General features: G+C 31.3%; 1 protein-coding gene across 4 annotated transcripts in view; it reads right to left on the minus strand.

The window, feature by feature from the left end:
* The window catches only part of LOC145673248 (aminoacylase-1-like), a 131,869-nt gene that overhangs the window by 20,206 nt on the left and 93,913 nt on the right, over positions 1-17,750 (minus strand). For all 4 annotated transcript variants that reach the window (XM_081742765.1, XM_081742762.1, XM_081742763.1 and 1 more), the window contains exons 4-5: positions 12,035-12,181; positions 5,313-5,500 (exon numbers count right to left, since the gene is read on the minus strand). In XM_081742765.1, coding sequence (XP_081598891.1) covers positions 5,313-5,500; positions 12,035-12,181 — 335 coding nt within the window. The remainder of the gene's footprint in view (positions 1-5,312; positions 5,501-12,034; positions 12,182-17,750) is intronic.

Consider the following 17,750-nt stretch of genomic DNA (forward strand, 5'->3'; position numbering starts at 1 on the left):
ACCGGAACTGGCATAGAAAAAAAGTACCAGAAATAAGACTAAACACCATAAAATAAAGTGAGTAAATTTTCGTGAAATATTTCATCAGAACGAGAGAGAAAGTAGTAGGAAAAAAATGTTAATAAAATTTAGAAAGGCACGGGGAAACACAATGATGGCATCAAGTGGCATAAAAAGCACTAGTATCATTGATCTCGCATATAAAGATTCCATCACAGTGATGATGAATTACTTTCATCTGAAGTCCTTCGGCAACTTGCAGACCGTGCCTACTATAACATCTAAAGAAAGGTCCCATCTATCTTTCTGATCAAAATTCAGTGACGTACCGAACCATGATTCATTTTAGGTCCCATATTAAACTACCAATTTGAAACTTATATTTTAAACACCCAAATTAAACACTCTTTATTTCATTTTCTATTAAAATCCTTAAACCCAGCAATGCAAGATCAAATGCTCTCAGAACTTTTTATGTAGTTTTAGACGTAGCACGTACTAAAATATTGAAACAAGTCGAAATCTTGTGTTTACAATGTATGACTTGAGAGTTAAATATCATTTTATGGTGTTAGTTCAAAACGTTTTCCAAAAATTTATCCACTGGTAGCAACACTGTGAGCACCAAACTGAACCAGATGCTTAACAGATGTCTGTACAGAAAAAAAAAATCGAAAAATAATGAAACCTAGTTACACACTAACGTAGTTGGCAACACCCGTCTACTATTTTTTATATTACCAGATGCTTGAATTGCACGATAGTGTGTGCCAGTGACTTAAGAAAAGAAACAATTCTAGAATTTAACGCCTCCTCCCTTCAACAAGATATTATGGAAAAATAAACTTCTTGTCTACTCATCTCCACTTTTAAGTGCTTGGCTATAGGCATTAATATCATACACCCTAGGATCGGACCTTTCAAACGGAAGTTTTCATATTGCAGTTACATTCGGCCTAGGGGTAGAGATTTGTGACTCATACAACTGCTCTAAATGTGGTGCATCGGTCAAACAAAATGGTCTACATGGTCTCTCTTGCATAAGTAGGTCCGGAAGACAAGTGAGACATCCCAATGTGAATGACATTATATGGAGAGCACTCACAGCGACGGAAGTTCCATCTGTTCGTGAACCATCAGGATTTTACTGCTCTGACAGCTAAAGACCAGATGGCATGACGCTTTTACCATGGAAGAGGGAGAAGATTTTTCTATGGTATTTCACCTGCTCTGATACTTCTGCGTCAGCTAATGTTACTCTTTCTTTATCACGAGAAGGAGATGTTGCAACCCGCAGAAAACGCGTGCAAAGAAGACAATATAATAATCTACTCGATAGATAAATGTTCGTGGCCCTAGCCATTGCATCGAGTGGCACTTAGGGCCTCGAAAGTCTCAATTCCATTAAAGAAGTAGGCTAACGTATTGCACAGGTTACTAGTGCCAATCGGGCTACTGCTTTTCTTATACAACGTTCAAACACATTACGGAGTTTCGAAGATTTTTTTTTATGACAGAGTATTTATTGGAATAACGAAAAAGGTTTATAATTATGTTAAAGTATTATGCCAATTTAAATTCAATTTATCGATACTGCGTAATATTCAAAAGGAGAATAATGACAATAACATTATTAAATTACTTTCAAAATCAGTTAAACTCTTGATAGCAACTCCATTCTCCCCGGAACGCATTCTACCTTCAAAATCTCCAAAGCCATGCTACTTTCCTCTACAAGTTCATATCTGTCATAGGACATTGCATTTGACCTGCTGTGCTCTCTATTGAGAATTGAAAACCAGAATTGATTTCCTTCAAGGTTAACATAGTATTGTTCAATTGAATTGCCGAACACTTTGACTCCCAGGGTATTTGGGGCGCAAATGTGTTCTAGATCTCTCTAACTTTCTTTCAAAAATTTCAATGCTGTTAATGTATTAGACGCCGTCAGAAATTATATGTACCTGTGGGTAACGTATCCATAATAGCATCTACATTCACTCGTTGAATGGCTATGCTAATGCGTTGAATTAGAAAAGATTTAGCTCGAGTGTCTCCGAGTAGCTCTGATATATGTATGGAAAAAAAGAAGGGAAGTGACTTTCAACTGAAGAGAGCATTGAATCTCAGTTAATTTCGTTGAAGGCATTCTTGAAGTCTATTTTGAGTACGGCTTTAGCTTGAGGATGATGAGAGGAATAAAACATTCGTGCTGCATGGACAGTAATTTCAGGTCCGTAGTGCAGACTCCTAGCTGGTGTGGGGATAATATATCAATTAATGATTCTCGCATTCTGGAGCATATAATTCCCTACTGCTATTGGTAGAATACCAACACTTTTCTTCTTGAGCGCAACGATTGAAACGCCGAAAAAATTCGGATTTATCAAGGCCTGAAATTATCAGATTTAATAATTCGCAGATTGAGTTGACTAAGTGCTTTTTCGTCTCGGAATCTTGAATCATAATAAGATCTTTTAGAATCGCTGGACGGAGATTATCCATTCCGCCTGCTGAAACCGCCAGGAAAGATTTAAGTACTTTGATGAATTCTGATGCTGATACTCTAGTAACAGTAATGAATGTCTCAGGAGGTTCAGGAAAGTTGAATGAATGAGAGTGAGCAGGATGTTTTTCTCTAAGGGATTCCAGTACTGATGTATCCAGAGTAGTTAAAATATCTTCGGAAGATAACAATCTCACTGCTCCTTGTATGTCTCCCTCTGCCAATTTGTTTTGGATGGTCTTGATATTAAATGAGTTGGATGTTGGTGATTAACGAGTGTTGTATGTATGCATAAAGTGAGTTGATAAAGCATCCCTATGAGAGTCTGACCAAGTCCTGACTCTATGCTTTACCCATGATGTGAGGTTGGTGACTTTTTCTGAGTGTGGTGGGGCACAAAGTACTGCATATGGGTAAAGGAAAAGATCTGTCCAAGATTCAAGATTGAAAGTTCTCAATATCTTTTGTAGTACGTCTTCAGGTAATTTCGCTACGGCCAATCTAGCTCCTCGAGGAACTTGGCGAAGAACTGGAATGTTGGCTTTCAAATAAGCGAGAACATCGCAAACTTTAGATAAAGAATCCTCAGAATTGAAATCCATGCCTTCAAAAACTATTTTACTGGATGATGGTTTTTTATTAGAAACCATTATTAGATAGTTTATTAGATAGTTTTTATTAGATAGTTTAGATATTTTTTATTAGATAGTTTTATTATTAGATAGTTTTATTAGATAGTTTTTATTAGATATACCATTATTAGATAGTTTTTATTAGATAGTTTATGGTGGCATCTGCCTTTATGAATGGCTAGACCTCTCTGGCTGAAAAAATGTCTATTGCAGTAAGAACATGATATACTATTGGGTACTTCTAAGCTAACGCCTGTATTTGAACTTTAGATTAGGCTGGGAGCATCATGCTGTGTAGCGTTGATAGAATCATCATTTGTGTTATTGGTCGGATTTTCATGATGTAATACTGCATTATATAGCATTATTAGTGGGCATTTATTTTTATCAGGCTCGTCCATATTATTTTGGCCAATTATAAGCGTTTATTTAAATGGTATTCATTGCTGACATCTTTGCTGAATATATATATATATATTTCTAAACTGTATGTAGAATGAATTTAAGGAAAGAGAACTCGTAGTCAGCTTATGAATTTAGCAGATTTCAAGGTTTGATTTTTAAAATTTTCTTCCTTGAACCAGTAACTATCCACTTGAGTCTATCAAAAGTTGAATAATAACTGAAAAGATCCCGTTGAATCGCTCATTGTTTGAAGAGCTCGAACTTATGAAGAACACCAACCGTCATTTCTGTTTTTCACTTGTAGCACTGTTATCACTGAACCGATTTAAAATCAGTTTTCACTAAAATCGCTTCGAAATGTCGTGAACACCTTTGTATAAAGTCCATTCTACAAGAGGAACCACTTCATCCGAAAAGACAACCCCCACAGCAGAAAACGTTTTCATGTATCGATATTTGACAACAATTACAACGAAGATTTATAATGAATTCCCAGTCTAAATTAAAGAAGAAAAGTATTTAAAAAATACGAAAGTGTAACTTTACAATTTATATAAGAATCAACAGGTACTGAAAAGAAAAATGTCACCGAAAAGAAGAATTATAAATTTTATATATTAAAGTATGAAAGACAACATAAAAATCATGTTCTCACACAGACATCAGCGTATATGAAACGTATTTCTTACTTTTCCGTAACTGTTTCATAAAGAAAGTGGTTTTAAACCTCCAAGACGATGTCTCTTTGAAGTCTGAAGAATGGATTATCTACTATTTGTATTTTCCTTTTCTCTCTCTCTCTCTCTCTCTCAAGCATTTTTCTTTCAAAATCTTTCTTTATCTTCAATATTACTTATAGATGTTCAATTATAGTATTGATGTTAAAAGTATAGTGTCCTGAATAGCGGAATGATATGTCTTCTGGAGGGCCAAAGGCATTAGTTGTGGAAAAGGAGGCGTTATATACCAGTTTTTTTCTATATCACACTTATTTTCTTTTTTGTATAGTGTTATCTCTTGATATTTAAAAATGTAATAATTATATATTAACATGATTCTATAACATTGGTGTATCTTACATAATTATAAAATATGCTTACATTAGTATTACACATTGAAGATCGAATGTAGAATTTGTAAAAATTTCCTGCATTTGCTTTTTCTCTTATAAATAAACTAGCAGCGTTCACCCCGCTTCGCTGCGGTCACCCCGGAACGCAATAAACTTTGTTACTTAGATAATTTTTACTTTTTCGCTTTCAAGTGATATGATAAAAACCATAGAAGATTGCACTAAATGTTAACATTATATCGCCTGTCATTTATGTTAACCCGCCCCGCTTCGCTGCGGTCACCCCGGAACGCAATAAACTTTGTTACTTAGATAATTTTTACTTTTTCGCTTTCAAGTGATATGATAAAAACCATAGTAGATTGCAGTAAATGTTAACATTATATCGCCTGTCATTTATGTTAACCCGCCGAGTGACACGGTCATGCGGGTTGCATATAAATACGTTTATTTTTACCTATGATGAACTAACAAAGGATTTGTACGTTATGGACACTTGAATGGTCAATTATCTCAAGACACTGGTAATTAAAAATTAAAGTGATATGATAAAAACCATCTAGGGTCCAAATCCTAATAACCCCCCAAAAATGAAAGAAATTGGTTCAGCCGTATTAGCGTGATGAGGGAACAAAGGATTTGTGCGTTCTCTTTTATATATAAGATAAATGCAACCTATTATTTGATTTAAAGTTACCTCTAATTGCGTCAAGTTTACACTTGTTACATCACCTAGCGTCAGATCAGGATTGCCCTCCAATCTCTCTTTTTCCTCCTTACGGAGTTCCATGAATCCATCAATTACAACCTGCAGCTTCTCTCCTGCTGTGTTCGAAAGAAGTGAAGCTCCATGACCAGTGGGACCTGGACAGCGTATCTGGATATCTGAAACAAAAGGTGTAACCTCTACAGTTACAACAAGCATAATATTACCTAGAAATGCAATCAAAAACGAGTACGAAAAATATGTCATCACCAAATTCAACGAAGAGCGTTCAGATTATGTAATATTCAGAACGGATCTTAAGATTCGGATGAATCAAACAAAAATGGAGTTTATTTTCATGCATATAATTGTTACGCAAATCACAATGTTATACATTTACTTTATCTGTTTAAAAACCAAAGATGAAAAACGAAAAATTCCCTTTATAAATAATAGTAGGAGCAGGCACAGTAAAATCATAGACCTCTACACTAATTCACTTTTTCCTCTTTAATTACAGGAGAGAAAGTACGACAAATCGTACATATTTCTAATAACGCACATATTTCACTGTAGCGTTTTGTCACAATCCATCGAGTTTACTCAGTGGTGCAACCAGGATTTTATTTCGGTAGGGTCCCAAGATTACCTAGTACAGTAGTCTGCAAACGACATGCTGCGCCATTGAATTCTACCCACTACAAGAAATTCAGTTATCTCTATTATTAACATGCTAAAAGGCCTTAAAATAAAAAAAAAAAAAATCAAATTCACAAATTCCCTATTATTAACGGTTACAATTTTTAAAACTTGCACTCTAATTATTACCTTGTACATCTTTATTTTTGCATGTGATTACACACTCTTTACTAACATTTATTACTCTAAGAAATTAATTTAGGGTTCCCACTATGTTTTTCCTTTTGTACAGTGCTTTGACTTAATTCAATATTCATTTATACATTGATTTATTTTAGGTTTATTGGCACATTACAAACTTTGCAATACTATTCAATAAAATGTACAAAAAAAATACACTTTACAATTCATAACGACGGATTTTTAAGTGTAGTCATGAACTAATCGAAATCTTCAAATCCTATGATACAGTTGCAGGTGCTTTCCAAGATCAAACACTTTAATAGCTATGAAAATATAGTTAAAAGCTACAATATTATGAACAACATATAGGCTATCAATTTTAATTATTGTTCATGTTCTTACATTTTTACAAAATTATGTAAGAAAGGTTATAAAATCATTATCATTTGGCACATAAATATCGAAAGATTAATAATTTCATACATAGCACATTCTTGTTAATCAATAAAATATACTTTATTAAATGGTCACTAAAGCTACTCAATACAATATTCTACAATGAATTCACAATTTGAGAAGTTTCCCATATTTGCAGTTTAATATAAAATCTCTTTGGCTTTTTTGCAAGTCAAGTTATTCGAAAAGGACAGTAGTAAACTATCGCAAGATAATATTTCGCACGTGATGTCTCATGTATAAATGCAGATTAAGAGGACTCTTCACGCATAGTGCGTGTGTGAGAGAGAGTTTGCATATTTTTAAACATACTGGACAAATGTCAAGCAATAATGATTTTTTTGGAAATTTCACTAAAATTTGTCTGCAGTGCTGTTGTATAAGATAGGTCAGGTTAGTTTCGGGAGCGGCCTGAGCCCCCGAACTCATAGCTAGTTGCGCCACTGGGCTTATTAACAGACATAATGAAGTGTCTGGCCCCCCAACGGATTTCCAGTAAACTTTTCAAAGGGATAACAGAAAGTGATAGACAATGATTCTTTATCTATAAACAATATAATAGAGGAAGAGAAATTTCTCTATTCCAATTTAGTGCAAATCAACACAAACTCGTACATTCTCGCACAAGTGATTCCTCGGAGCAGAAAACTCGAATTCAAATATAATCTGGGATAAAAGCGAATTTTAATAACAAATTCTTTGGTAAATTCAGATACATTTAACAAAAGCAAATCACGCTGCTAAAATTTAATCAATTAAACATTTAGTATTTCTATATCTTATTCTGTGAGTAAACCTACATCATAGTTATAATGAACACAAATAAATGTATTGAAAATTTTGAACAAAAGAAAAAAATAAATTAACTCATTGGGAATTAAATGAACTTAACGAAGCATACGGAAATTCGAAGCAAGAGAATATTGGTTAACAACTGAGAGAACTTTAATGTAAGTTACTTTGCGCAAAAATTTCTCTGATATTAAATCCAATTTATAAATTTTAAATTAATTTAGGGGCATTTGTGTTCTTCTCAATGCCTTCCGCCACCGAAGTTCAACAACATAAGATACCAAATTTCCAGCAAAAGTACAACAATGAGGATTTACACCAAAACCCAAAATCCTCTGATTAAGTTACGATAGTCGCGATTCTCCTAACGTTTGAGTTGCGAGAATGTTTGAGTCGAACTATTCTCAGTTTAATTTCACTAAAAAATTTAATTTTCTTTTATAAACTTTAAGTCATCTAGAAGAACTCATCCCAGTTAAAGCAAATGTAAGTGTTTCCAACATTTAACTTTTAAAACTTCATTTCAGTACTTAAACAAAAATATTCTATATCCCCTATTCAGTCAATTTTAACGATTGACATTGAATTCTAATTCAGATTTCACAAAATGAATCAGTTCAGAACTAATTAACTTTACTCTAGTTTTTAGCATTTGATTGCTTTTATTTTCAAATGAAAACCTACTTTAATGTTATTCACCGAATTTCAAACTAGAATTAATTCTTAGAATTAGTAACTAACATGTAAGTTAAGCAAGTTACAATTCCTTTATTGCTAGGCTATTTTCAAGAACCATCAAATTTAAACAATTCCTCCATATTTAAAGCACGTTAACTAACTTAGACTTAATTCTGGTTAACTATTATTTATTAATGTTATTTATATATGACTTTACTTCTTTTAATTAATATTTTACTTATGATGAATGAACTCTTTGCCAAATAGTTTTACTGCATTTGTCGAATTTTAAAATTTATTTCACTTAGAAAAACACTTTAAAACTTATTTATATTAAGTACATTCGCTGTGTTAGTCGTTAAAAAGAAAGAAAGTTATTAGTTCACATATTTTACTTTAATACCACTTGTGTTAAATTACTACTAAAGAATTCCATTCACTACTAATTACATGCACTTTATCACTCTTGACAATTCTCGAACCATGTAACTAAATCCTTAAAGTTATCACAATCACTTTCTACGTTCCGAAGAAAATTGCAATAATTCTTTTTTTTTCTGCACACTGGAGAACTAATGTTATTTTAAGCATAATTATTATCAATGTAGTAAATAAGACTGGCATTTTAAACGATACTAAAAATAAATTTCCCACAAAGTAAATCATTTGTAGAGTACATTCAGAGGTAATTTTTAACGAAGAGTCAACGGACGGTTAATTTCAAATTAACGGCGTTTTTCTATTCGACGTTTAAATAAGATTGTAAGGAGCCCGTGGTAGTTGAAATCTATGAAAACACCACAGCAGAGTCATTCATTAGTGGAAAAGAAATTAATCATTAAGTCGTTTTGCTTTTTTCATTTTTTTACAACTACAAATAAATTTTACTAAACTGCTCACACTCTCAAAATATATCAAAAAACTTGGAAATGTTTTTATAAATATTAAATAATACTTTTTTTTATTTCATCAAATCCGAAAAATTCGAGTAAAAATGCAATAATACAAGATAATAAGTAACAAAATAAGATTTTTTCTCCTAAAACAACCAATCAGCAGAAAAAAAAAGAAAAACACTAATGCAAAATGTTACAATTTTTGCAGTGACAGGTTGATTGTTAACAGGAAGCATGCGAGAATGCACGATACTAAACTTTTAAAACTACTTTGAAGAAGATGATCTGGATTTATTGAAACAGTTTGTCGTTGTCGTATCATAGTATAGGATAGAACATAAATGCATCGTCGAAGCTGCTTGGACCGCTGGAATCGTGCCGAATCGCTTCCCTTTCAGGTCTTTCTTGATTCGAGGGAACAAAACAGTCACTGGGAGCTTGGTCGGGGCTGTAGGCTGAATGCGGCAGTGTTGCCACGTTGAACTGCGCCAAAACTTCACTTTTCTCATCTTCAAATCTTCTGTTACTTACTTGAACACATTAGTCGGACCCAATCCCAGTTCATCGGCAATTAATCTAACAGTAAGACGATGATCAATGTTTAAGAGTTCACGCACTTTCACCAGATTTTCCTCAGTTAAGCTTGTTGCAGGTTTCTTAGGGTGGTCATCGTCTTCAACGTCTTCGTGGTCCTCTTTGAACCTCTTGTGTCATGCAAAGCATTGCACGCGTCTTCTCTGTAGGCTTCCTGAATCATACGAAAAATCTCTGTAACTGTTTTATTCAGTTTCGCACAGAACTTGACAGCATAACGCTGCTCCAAATGCCGCTGCATTTTCCACTCACTCAGGTTTCGACGGGGGGTCACTGACACGCACTCACGCCACTAGCGATCTACTCAATTCTCGCGTCTCGGAGGCAACTGACGCTGTGCGGCGCTTAACTGACACCCCCCACTACTGCACCCTGTCGGTAGAACGGGTCTGCACTTGCGCCCCTACTCAGATAACACTCAGTCTTGAAACTTTGTGAACGCCCCCTGTATTACAAGCTAATCTGCTGTGATTTTCCATTAAGTGTTCTAGTTTGACCTGAAAATCATGAGCGAAGAAAATAGTTTCTTGCTCTGATATAATTTTCATTCTATTTCACCTACTGATTAATGGGCTATTGTGTTTTGTATATATAACAGAAAATAACTGTATTAGAACTTTTACATATTCGCGGATTGTGCCTAAAAGATTTCATAATCCTACGAAATCTGAATGCAGTTTATTCTAATACCTGTGATGATGGCATTGATGTGAGTGAAATATCACGAATAATTTGTTAAATATTTCTTATCACAAAACCAGGTCAGCATGGACTTTCTTTGGTCATCCGTACACTCAGAATTTATATTATTATTATTATTATTATTATTATTATTATTATTATTATTATTATTATTATTATTATTATTATTATTATTATTATTATTATTAATAATAATAATAATAATAATAATAATAATAATAATAATAATAGCACTCAGAGCCGGCCCTAGGCAATTTGCCTGTAATAATCTGCTGCTCCCTTTTCTAGAAAGATCAAATCTTAAAAGCCACGGTTTTAAGTATGCTACCCCATCATGAATGAAGGGGAGGGAAAGAGCTGTCGCACTCAGAAAAGCCTAAACACTACAAATACAATCTTGTTGTGTCTGATTTTTTCTTTAAATAATAATCTATTATGATAATAAAAGATAATTCAAACAGACTTGCAGAGGAAAGATGGTAATCATTTTTATAGAATTGAATATCGAGCTTCAATCTCAATATGTCAGTTTGCAATTCCAGTGCAACTAGCTTTTTTAACTTTGTTTTTCGATTTTACTTCTACATCTGGTAAAAAATTAAAAACAAAACTTGTTTCTTCCTTCAATGACAAGAAACTTGCTTGAGACAAAGATAAGATTAGTTTTCATATCAAAACTGTGATAACTAACTAAATGGAACAGGTGTTCGCTACTGTTTGAGAATTAGTTCTTGTATATTACAGTAATCAAGTACTTCATGCTGGGATTTGTTTGACCATTTGCTTAGCACTGTCAATGTGACCTTGAACTAATAGGACCTAAACATGATTTATGAGTGTAGGGTTCAAATATAAGGTCAGCTTAGTAAATTTAACTACCATCATTATGAAGTCTATTTTGATAGATTTTGCCACCTCGTGCAAATGCACGTGATGCACATATGGTAGAGCCGACCTTGGTAGTAGTAGTAGTAGTAATAGTAGTGTCATCATATTGGCTAAACAACAATAAAAAGACATGAAGGGTTTTCACTATGTTCTTTGTTTTGAATTTAAGTGAATAACTTTAAAGTCACCAAATGACATCAATGGAAACTAATTTCTTACATTTGAAGTTGGTTAAAAATTTAGAAAGTGAGAGAGTTAAAGAGAGTATGTACAAAATCTTATTAAATTAACTTTATGACTGTTTTTAGATCTTTTCTTATTGGAAATCTGGATGAGTAATTTATAATGTCATATTTCTCAGATATTCAATTTTTTCTAGTATAATGTATGAAATGTATTGAAAACAGTTGTTAGTTTGTTTTATAATGTTTTGAAACTATTAAATAGCCTTTTCCAAAATAATCGTAATGTTTGTAGTCATTCAACAAAAAAATTGAAAACAAGTAAAAATCCTTTAAAAAAATAGAATCAATTATCATTATGTTCTTCACTCTTTTTCTTACTTTAAGAAAGTACTAACAAGAACATGATAAGTTGGATAGGTAAATTGTTTTATACTTAGAAAATACTATAGTTTATGGATAAACGGCTCTTTATACTTTGCCCTAAAAATTCAGTAGTCAAACTACGCCAGCAGGTTTCTGATTTCTAAGAAAAAAGCTGAACAGAGTTATTCTTAACAGTATTTTGTGAATATGGAAGATTAATCTTCAAGCTTTCCGACATGTTTAAGTGATTTGCGTTATATAGATATAAATATTGTTAAGAATAACATTTTCAGTCTTTTATTGTCATGTATATACGCTCCACATAAATTGTGCTTACTCCAAGTACTTCTTTCTCCATTGTAGAGTAAAAATTCCTCTGTGGGACTGGCAACTCCTTCACCCAAAACACATCCTACATTCAGCCTTCGAAAGTCATTAGTGTGAACAAATTTCTTCATTCCATCATGTCCACCAATCTCTCCATCTAACGGGAAAACAACAAATTTCATATTAGTGAAAGATGAATGGGGCCAAACGTCCCTATTTACTTGCAATATTAATTTGTTAGGGAACAGAAACAACATTATTTTTGGCCAAACCACTCTGACACAAACTATGGATAACGTAACCAAAATAGGTAGATCTTATGCAAGGGTTGGTTAATTTTGGTCCTACTGCCTTAGGCTAGTCGTGATAAGACTCAAAGGAGCAAATGTATGATTCATCACTTGTACGAATAGTTGTAGGGAGGAGAGGAAACGACTCAAATTTTTTGTACTAAAAATTTAAATTTTAACTGTGTGTCACAGGAAAGGGATAGGAATTGGATGCAAGTCCTGAAACGTTAGATGCGCTATTTCTTTTACCTTGATTAAACAGATGTAACAACCCGGAATTTAGCCGCTAAAGTTTACTGTAATTTATTGATATCGAATTTTAATCATTTTAACGCCTATTATTAATTTAAAAGCTCAATTTAAAATCCTATTATTTAAATGTGACAAATTTATTACACAGAATTAAGTATTCTAATTATTAGTGATTTAGATCGAAGTTACTAGTTCCTATGTCGTAAAATTTATACAGTAATTTTCAGAGAAAGCAGAATTTGAAGATTTGCTGAATTATGCTGATAATTATGAACGATATGCTTCTGTAATTTTCTTCGTTTCTGCCTTGATCACTACATTTAGTTGCAGGGACGACTCTGTAATGGAGTCATAAAGTCATGTGTCTTCGTAATTAATAAAAAGAAATATAATTAAGAAAAAGATATAGACATATATTCCCGCATGCGAATGACGAATGACGAAAGAAAAACTAACTATTTTAATATAGAGATTGGTAAAGAAATAATGCATAAAACATTTCCAAGAAGTATTTATGAGTGGTAATTTACCCCTAAAAAAACTAAATATAGAGAGTGTGGTATTGTAAATTTGGATAAATCTGAAAATATTGGAACACATTGGATATGTGTAGGAATTAAATTTCACACAATCAAAAACTTTTTGAAAATTTCATAAGAAACTTCCAAGACAAAGTGAATTGAACTGAATTTTCATACGGTAAAAGATTTCCAAAAGATTTTATAATTTAAAGATGAAGTAAACTGGGAGGAAATTTCAATAAAATAAAGTTATCTGAAAATTACATTACAGAATTCAAAGATCACGTAGGTGGAATGAAATATCACTAAATCATAAACTCTCCGAGGAGTTCATTAGGGAATTCTAATATTATGTTGATTGGTTTTACATATAAAATAAATAAACATAACCAGAGCTTTTTATAGGGAACTTAAAGATAGATTTTGTTGGCGGAATATATTGTGGAAGCAAAATTTTTCAGAGGAACTTACTTTTGAATTATATGATAAAATATATTGGGAAAGTACGTTTGAGAAACAAAATTTGTTTTTAGAACTTAAACGTGAACATTATGAGAAAGAAGCAAAACGTTATGAAAAGAGTGAAAATAAAGTAAAAACAATATGTAATCACATATTTTCCAAACGATATTCAGTTAGATAGTTAAGGGAAAATAATAACTGTCCATGTAGAAAATGTGTAGATTAATAAAAATTGATACAAATCTGATTAATGTAAATCTGTTTGATAAAAATGGCGGTAATAATGAAGTAGATAATGAATTTCTAACGATGGTATCAAATTAATAGTAATCCCCTTATATCTGATGATGACAGTAGTAATGATGGTGAGAATGAAACTATAGAAGGATTGAATAACAATCAAGATAGTCGTAGTAGAACAGGAAGAAGAAGAAGAAGGTAAATGAAAAGATTTTCTTAAACTTTTAGCAGTATTAATAAAGAAACAAGTACTGTTAAAAGAAAGATAAATCTTGTTAAAAGAAATACAATTAAGAGACAAAGAAAGAAAATTAAGTGAAAATTCTAAACCAGAAAACTTAACATAGTGAAAGTAAAGATGTGTCTGACAATAATAATTAAAAGCTTTAAAAACTGAGTTGAAAATTTTTTAATGATAAAAACAATAAAACTGAATTGAAAAAATTAAGGTTTGAAAAAAAAGATTTGTTAAAAATTGTAATTGTAAAAGATTAGTTATAAAACTGAAGTTGTGAAGAAAGATTTGTTGTGAAAATGAAACAATGAAAAAAGATGTCATAAAATTAAAATTGAAAAAGTAATTTTCTATATAATTAATACGAGATGAGTAATATTGCTATTGCTGTTAAGAAAGATATGAAAAAGGTGCATTCAAATCAAACGATCAAAATAGATAATGGTAAGATGAGAAATGAGAATAATATTGTTAAGAAAGTTATAAAAAACGAAATCAATTTAAACGGTCAAGGTAGAAAATTGTAAGATAGTGGTAAATTTAAAAAATATACTATAATTAAATTTAAGAAAACCTTTGTAAAGAAAAAATAAGAGATTATTCCAAACTAAGAAAATCTTAACTGATTTATTTTATTAAACAAGACGAACAACAATAACAATGGCGCAATATAACAAATTAAAACTCAATAAGGTGTTTTCATTCGAAGAATTTTTTGAAGAATCAAAAGCAGAAATATTTGAACTGAAGATCGCACTAAAAGAAACACTACTTAAGAGTAAATTCTGAACATTTAAAGTACAAAACGTTGAAGGATATAAATATCCCACCAAATTTTTAAATGCAAGTGGTTGAGTTGTTAAAAATAAAATTAGTTTCAAATTTTTAAATGCATTTAAAGTGAATGTTATTTATTTGTAAATTAAAAAAAGAAACAAATACAAAAGCGTAACTATTAAACAATAAATGAAATAATATTTAAATATTCAGACTTAAATGAATTTTACACAAACGCTATGAGCAAACTCAGAAATAGAAGAATTTCAGAAAAGAGGGTCGAGATGGACGATACATGCTATAGACTTTTTAGAATTAATTACTGTTTTCCAATGAATGAGTCTTCTTACATAGACAAATATTTGCCTTATATTCTGTTAATAGTCATTCAGTAAGTTTCTAAATATGAAAATTATGAGGATAAGTTTAAAGAAGTTTTTGAAGACTTTTTTTACGTGTTTAAATTGCAAATAGGCTTAGAAGAAGAGCGAATATTTCGATTAGTGTATTAGGATTTGATAAGAACTTTTCAATTTTCCACTTACAAAAAAGAAATTAAAGAAAATCATATTTGTCCGTTATATTTAAAAGATAAAAGGAAAACCCATTATTATTATCTTAGAGACTTGTGGAAACTGGAAAACAAATAAGTAGAAATGAACGTAAGGGATTTTTATTTGAAGGATGTTTGGCCAAGAATTTTGAATCAGAAGAGTTATTAAAAACACTTAGAATATTGTGGATTATATTTTGCTACTAAAATTATATTACCAAAACAATGGAATAAAATACCTGAATTTAGTTATCACAAACGCTCTTCAGAATTCCATTCATTATAATGACAGATTTTGAATAATTTTTAATAAACAGTACATGTCAACCTGATCCACAAAGATCTTATTTAAACACTTATCAAATACATAAACACAACAGTTTTATCTATTACGCTAAAAGCACTTTAAATTCTTATAAAATAATTCGTTGAATGTATATGCTATGACGTAGCGGAAATTGAAGAAGGATCAGAACATTTAAAATAAAATTGTATGTGGAAAAAATGATGATGCAGATGATATAGAAGAGTTATTAATAGAAATAAAAGAGATAAAGGAAAGTATAAATGATATATTCGATGAATGCAAGAAACAATTAATAAAAAGCAAAGAAATATAAAATCGTGCATAAGAAAAATTGCTGGTCATAATCATTTAACTGAACAACTTAAAGGAGCGATTCATTCATATTGTAATTTGGAATATACAAACCAAGGATTTATTCCCGCGTTTATTCACAATTTATCATGATATCATACACATCCATTTATTGTCAAACCTACTTTCAAAAATAGAACAAAATTTTCTGAAAATCTTGCCGCTATTCATATGTATAAAACTAAGATTAGTTTCAATAAACCAATATACGTTAGAATATCTCTTCTAGATGTATCTAAAATCTGTTTATGTGATATCTGTTACAATGATTTGAAGAAATATGGAGGTAAAGTGAAATTATTAATAAATGATACAGATTCTGTAATAACGCATGTAGAAATAGAAGACAAAAATGAAGATATGAAAAATATATATGAGCGTTTGGAGACATCTGACTATGGATAAAATAATGGTTATTGCTTAAAGTTAGTTAATAAGAACGTATTAGGAAAACTTAAAGGAGTTATAATAGAAAAAAGTGTAGGTTTTAAATAAAAAATGTATGCTATTAAGAAAAACGAAGATAGGGATGGTAAAGAACATGTAACTATAAGGAAACCACAAATAACAAAAGCGAAGGGAGTACTATCAAATGCTGTTAAAACCAAAATAACTTTCAAAAGTTATGAAGATTGTTTTAGAAAATAAAGAAATGAATAAAATACAAAATACTACTTGAAGTAAAAATCATAATGTATTCCCAATAGATGAATATAAGTTTCCATTTCCATAAGTTTCCATTATCCACACATGATGAAATATTTAGTAGAAGATGGAATACAGAACATAGCTTAGGGCGTTACAAAATAGATTTAAAGAAAGAAGAACTAAAAGTTACAAAATGACTATAAGAGAAAAAATAAAAGAGAGAATAGAAAATTTAAAAATGTATGATTAGGTTTAAGTTTAGGTGTAAGTAATTAGGTATAAGTAGTTTTTATGGATATGTCTCTAAAAGCTTATAAATGTAATCCTCCTGAAATAATAGACTTCATTTATTGTGTAGAAAAAATCATCCAAAAAACAAAATTTAAGAATTTTATATACATATATATATATAAGAATTTTATATAAAATATTTTTGTATGAAAATCACAAAATTTGAAGATTTTTATATAGAAAAATTTAGTACAAAAATCTTATATGCGGATTGGGCTGAAATCGGCACGAATATATTTTCTAAGAACAAATTTGCATATAAGCAAATGACTGCAACAGAAGGTGATTTAATTTTAGTTGTTTTAATTATTCCAAGGAGTTTGTATATTTTGTAAGTAGTTTGTATAATTTGGCGTCCCGCCGTTTAATACACCCCTCCTAGGCGTAATCCAGGATGCTGAAATTTTTTTAACGTTCAAGATGTCCCGCTTAATTCGGGGTGATAATCCTAATTTAATCTCAACCTATTGAGCATATATAGGACACCTTGAAGAGACAGCAAATTTCTCGAGATAGTTCCACCTCCATTTTCGCATTGAAGCCCACATTACATACAGTTTCGCTATTATCAGATGTCAACTATAAATCTCATTATATACCTTCCACATCGGACTGCTGTTATATGGAAGACGTAAGGACCTACACTTTGTTAGATCTGTGGTCGTAATTTAGGGATATTAAGCTGAATATTCAAAGACCAGTACCACAAATTCATTCTTTCTAAAGAATAGCAGAGACTCTTTTCTAGAATAGTACAGTGACAAAATGAGCATGTTCTTCAACGGAAAATGAAAGAAAA

This window comes from Thermobia domestica, chromosome 16 (assembly GCF_964235325.1).
Source record: "Thermobia domestica chromosome 16, izTheDome1.hap1.1, whole genome shotgun sequence".
NCBI classification, from domain to species: domain Eukaryota; kingdom Metazoa; phylum Arthropoda; class Insecta; order Zygentoma; family Lepismatidae; genus Thermobia; species Thermobia domestica.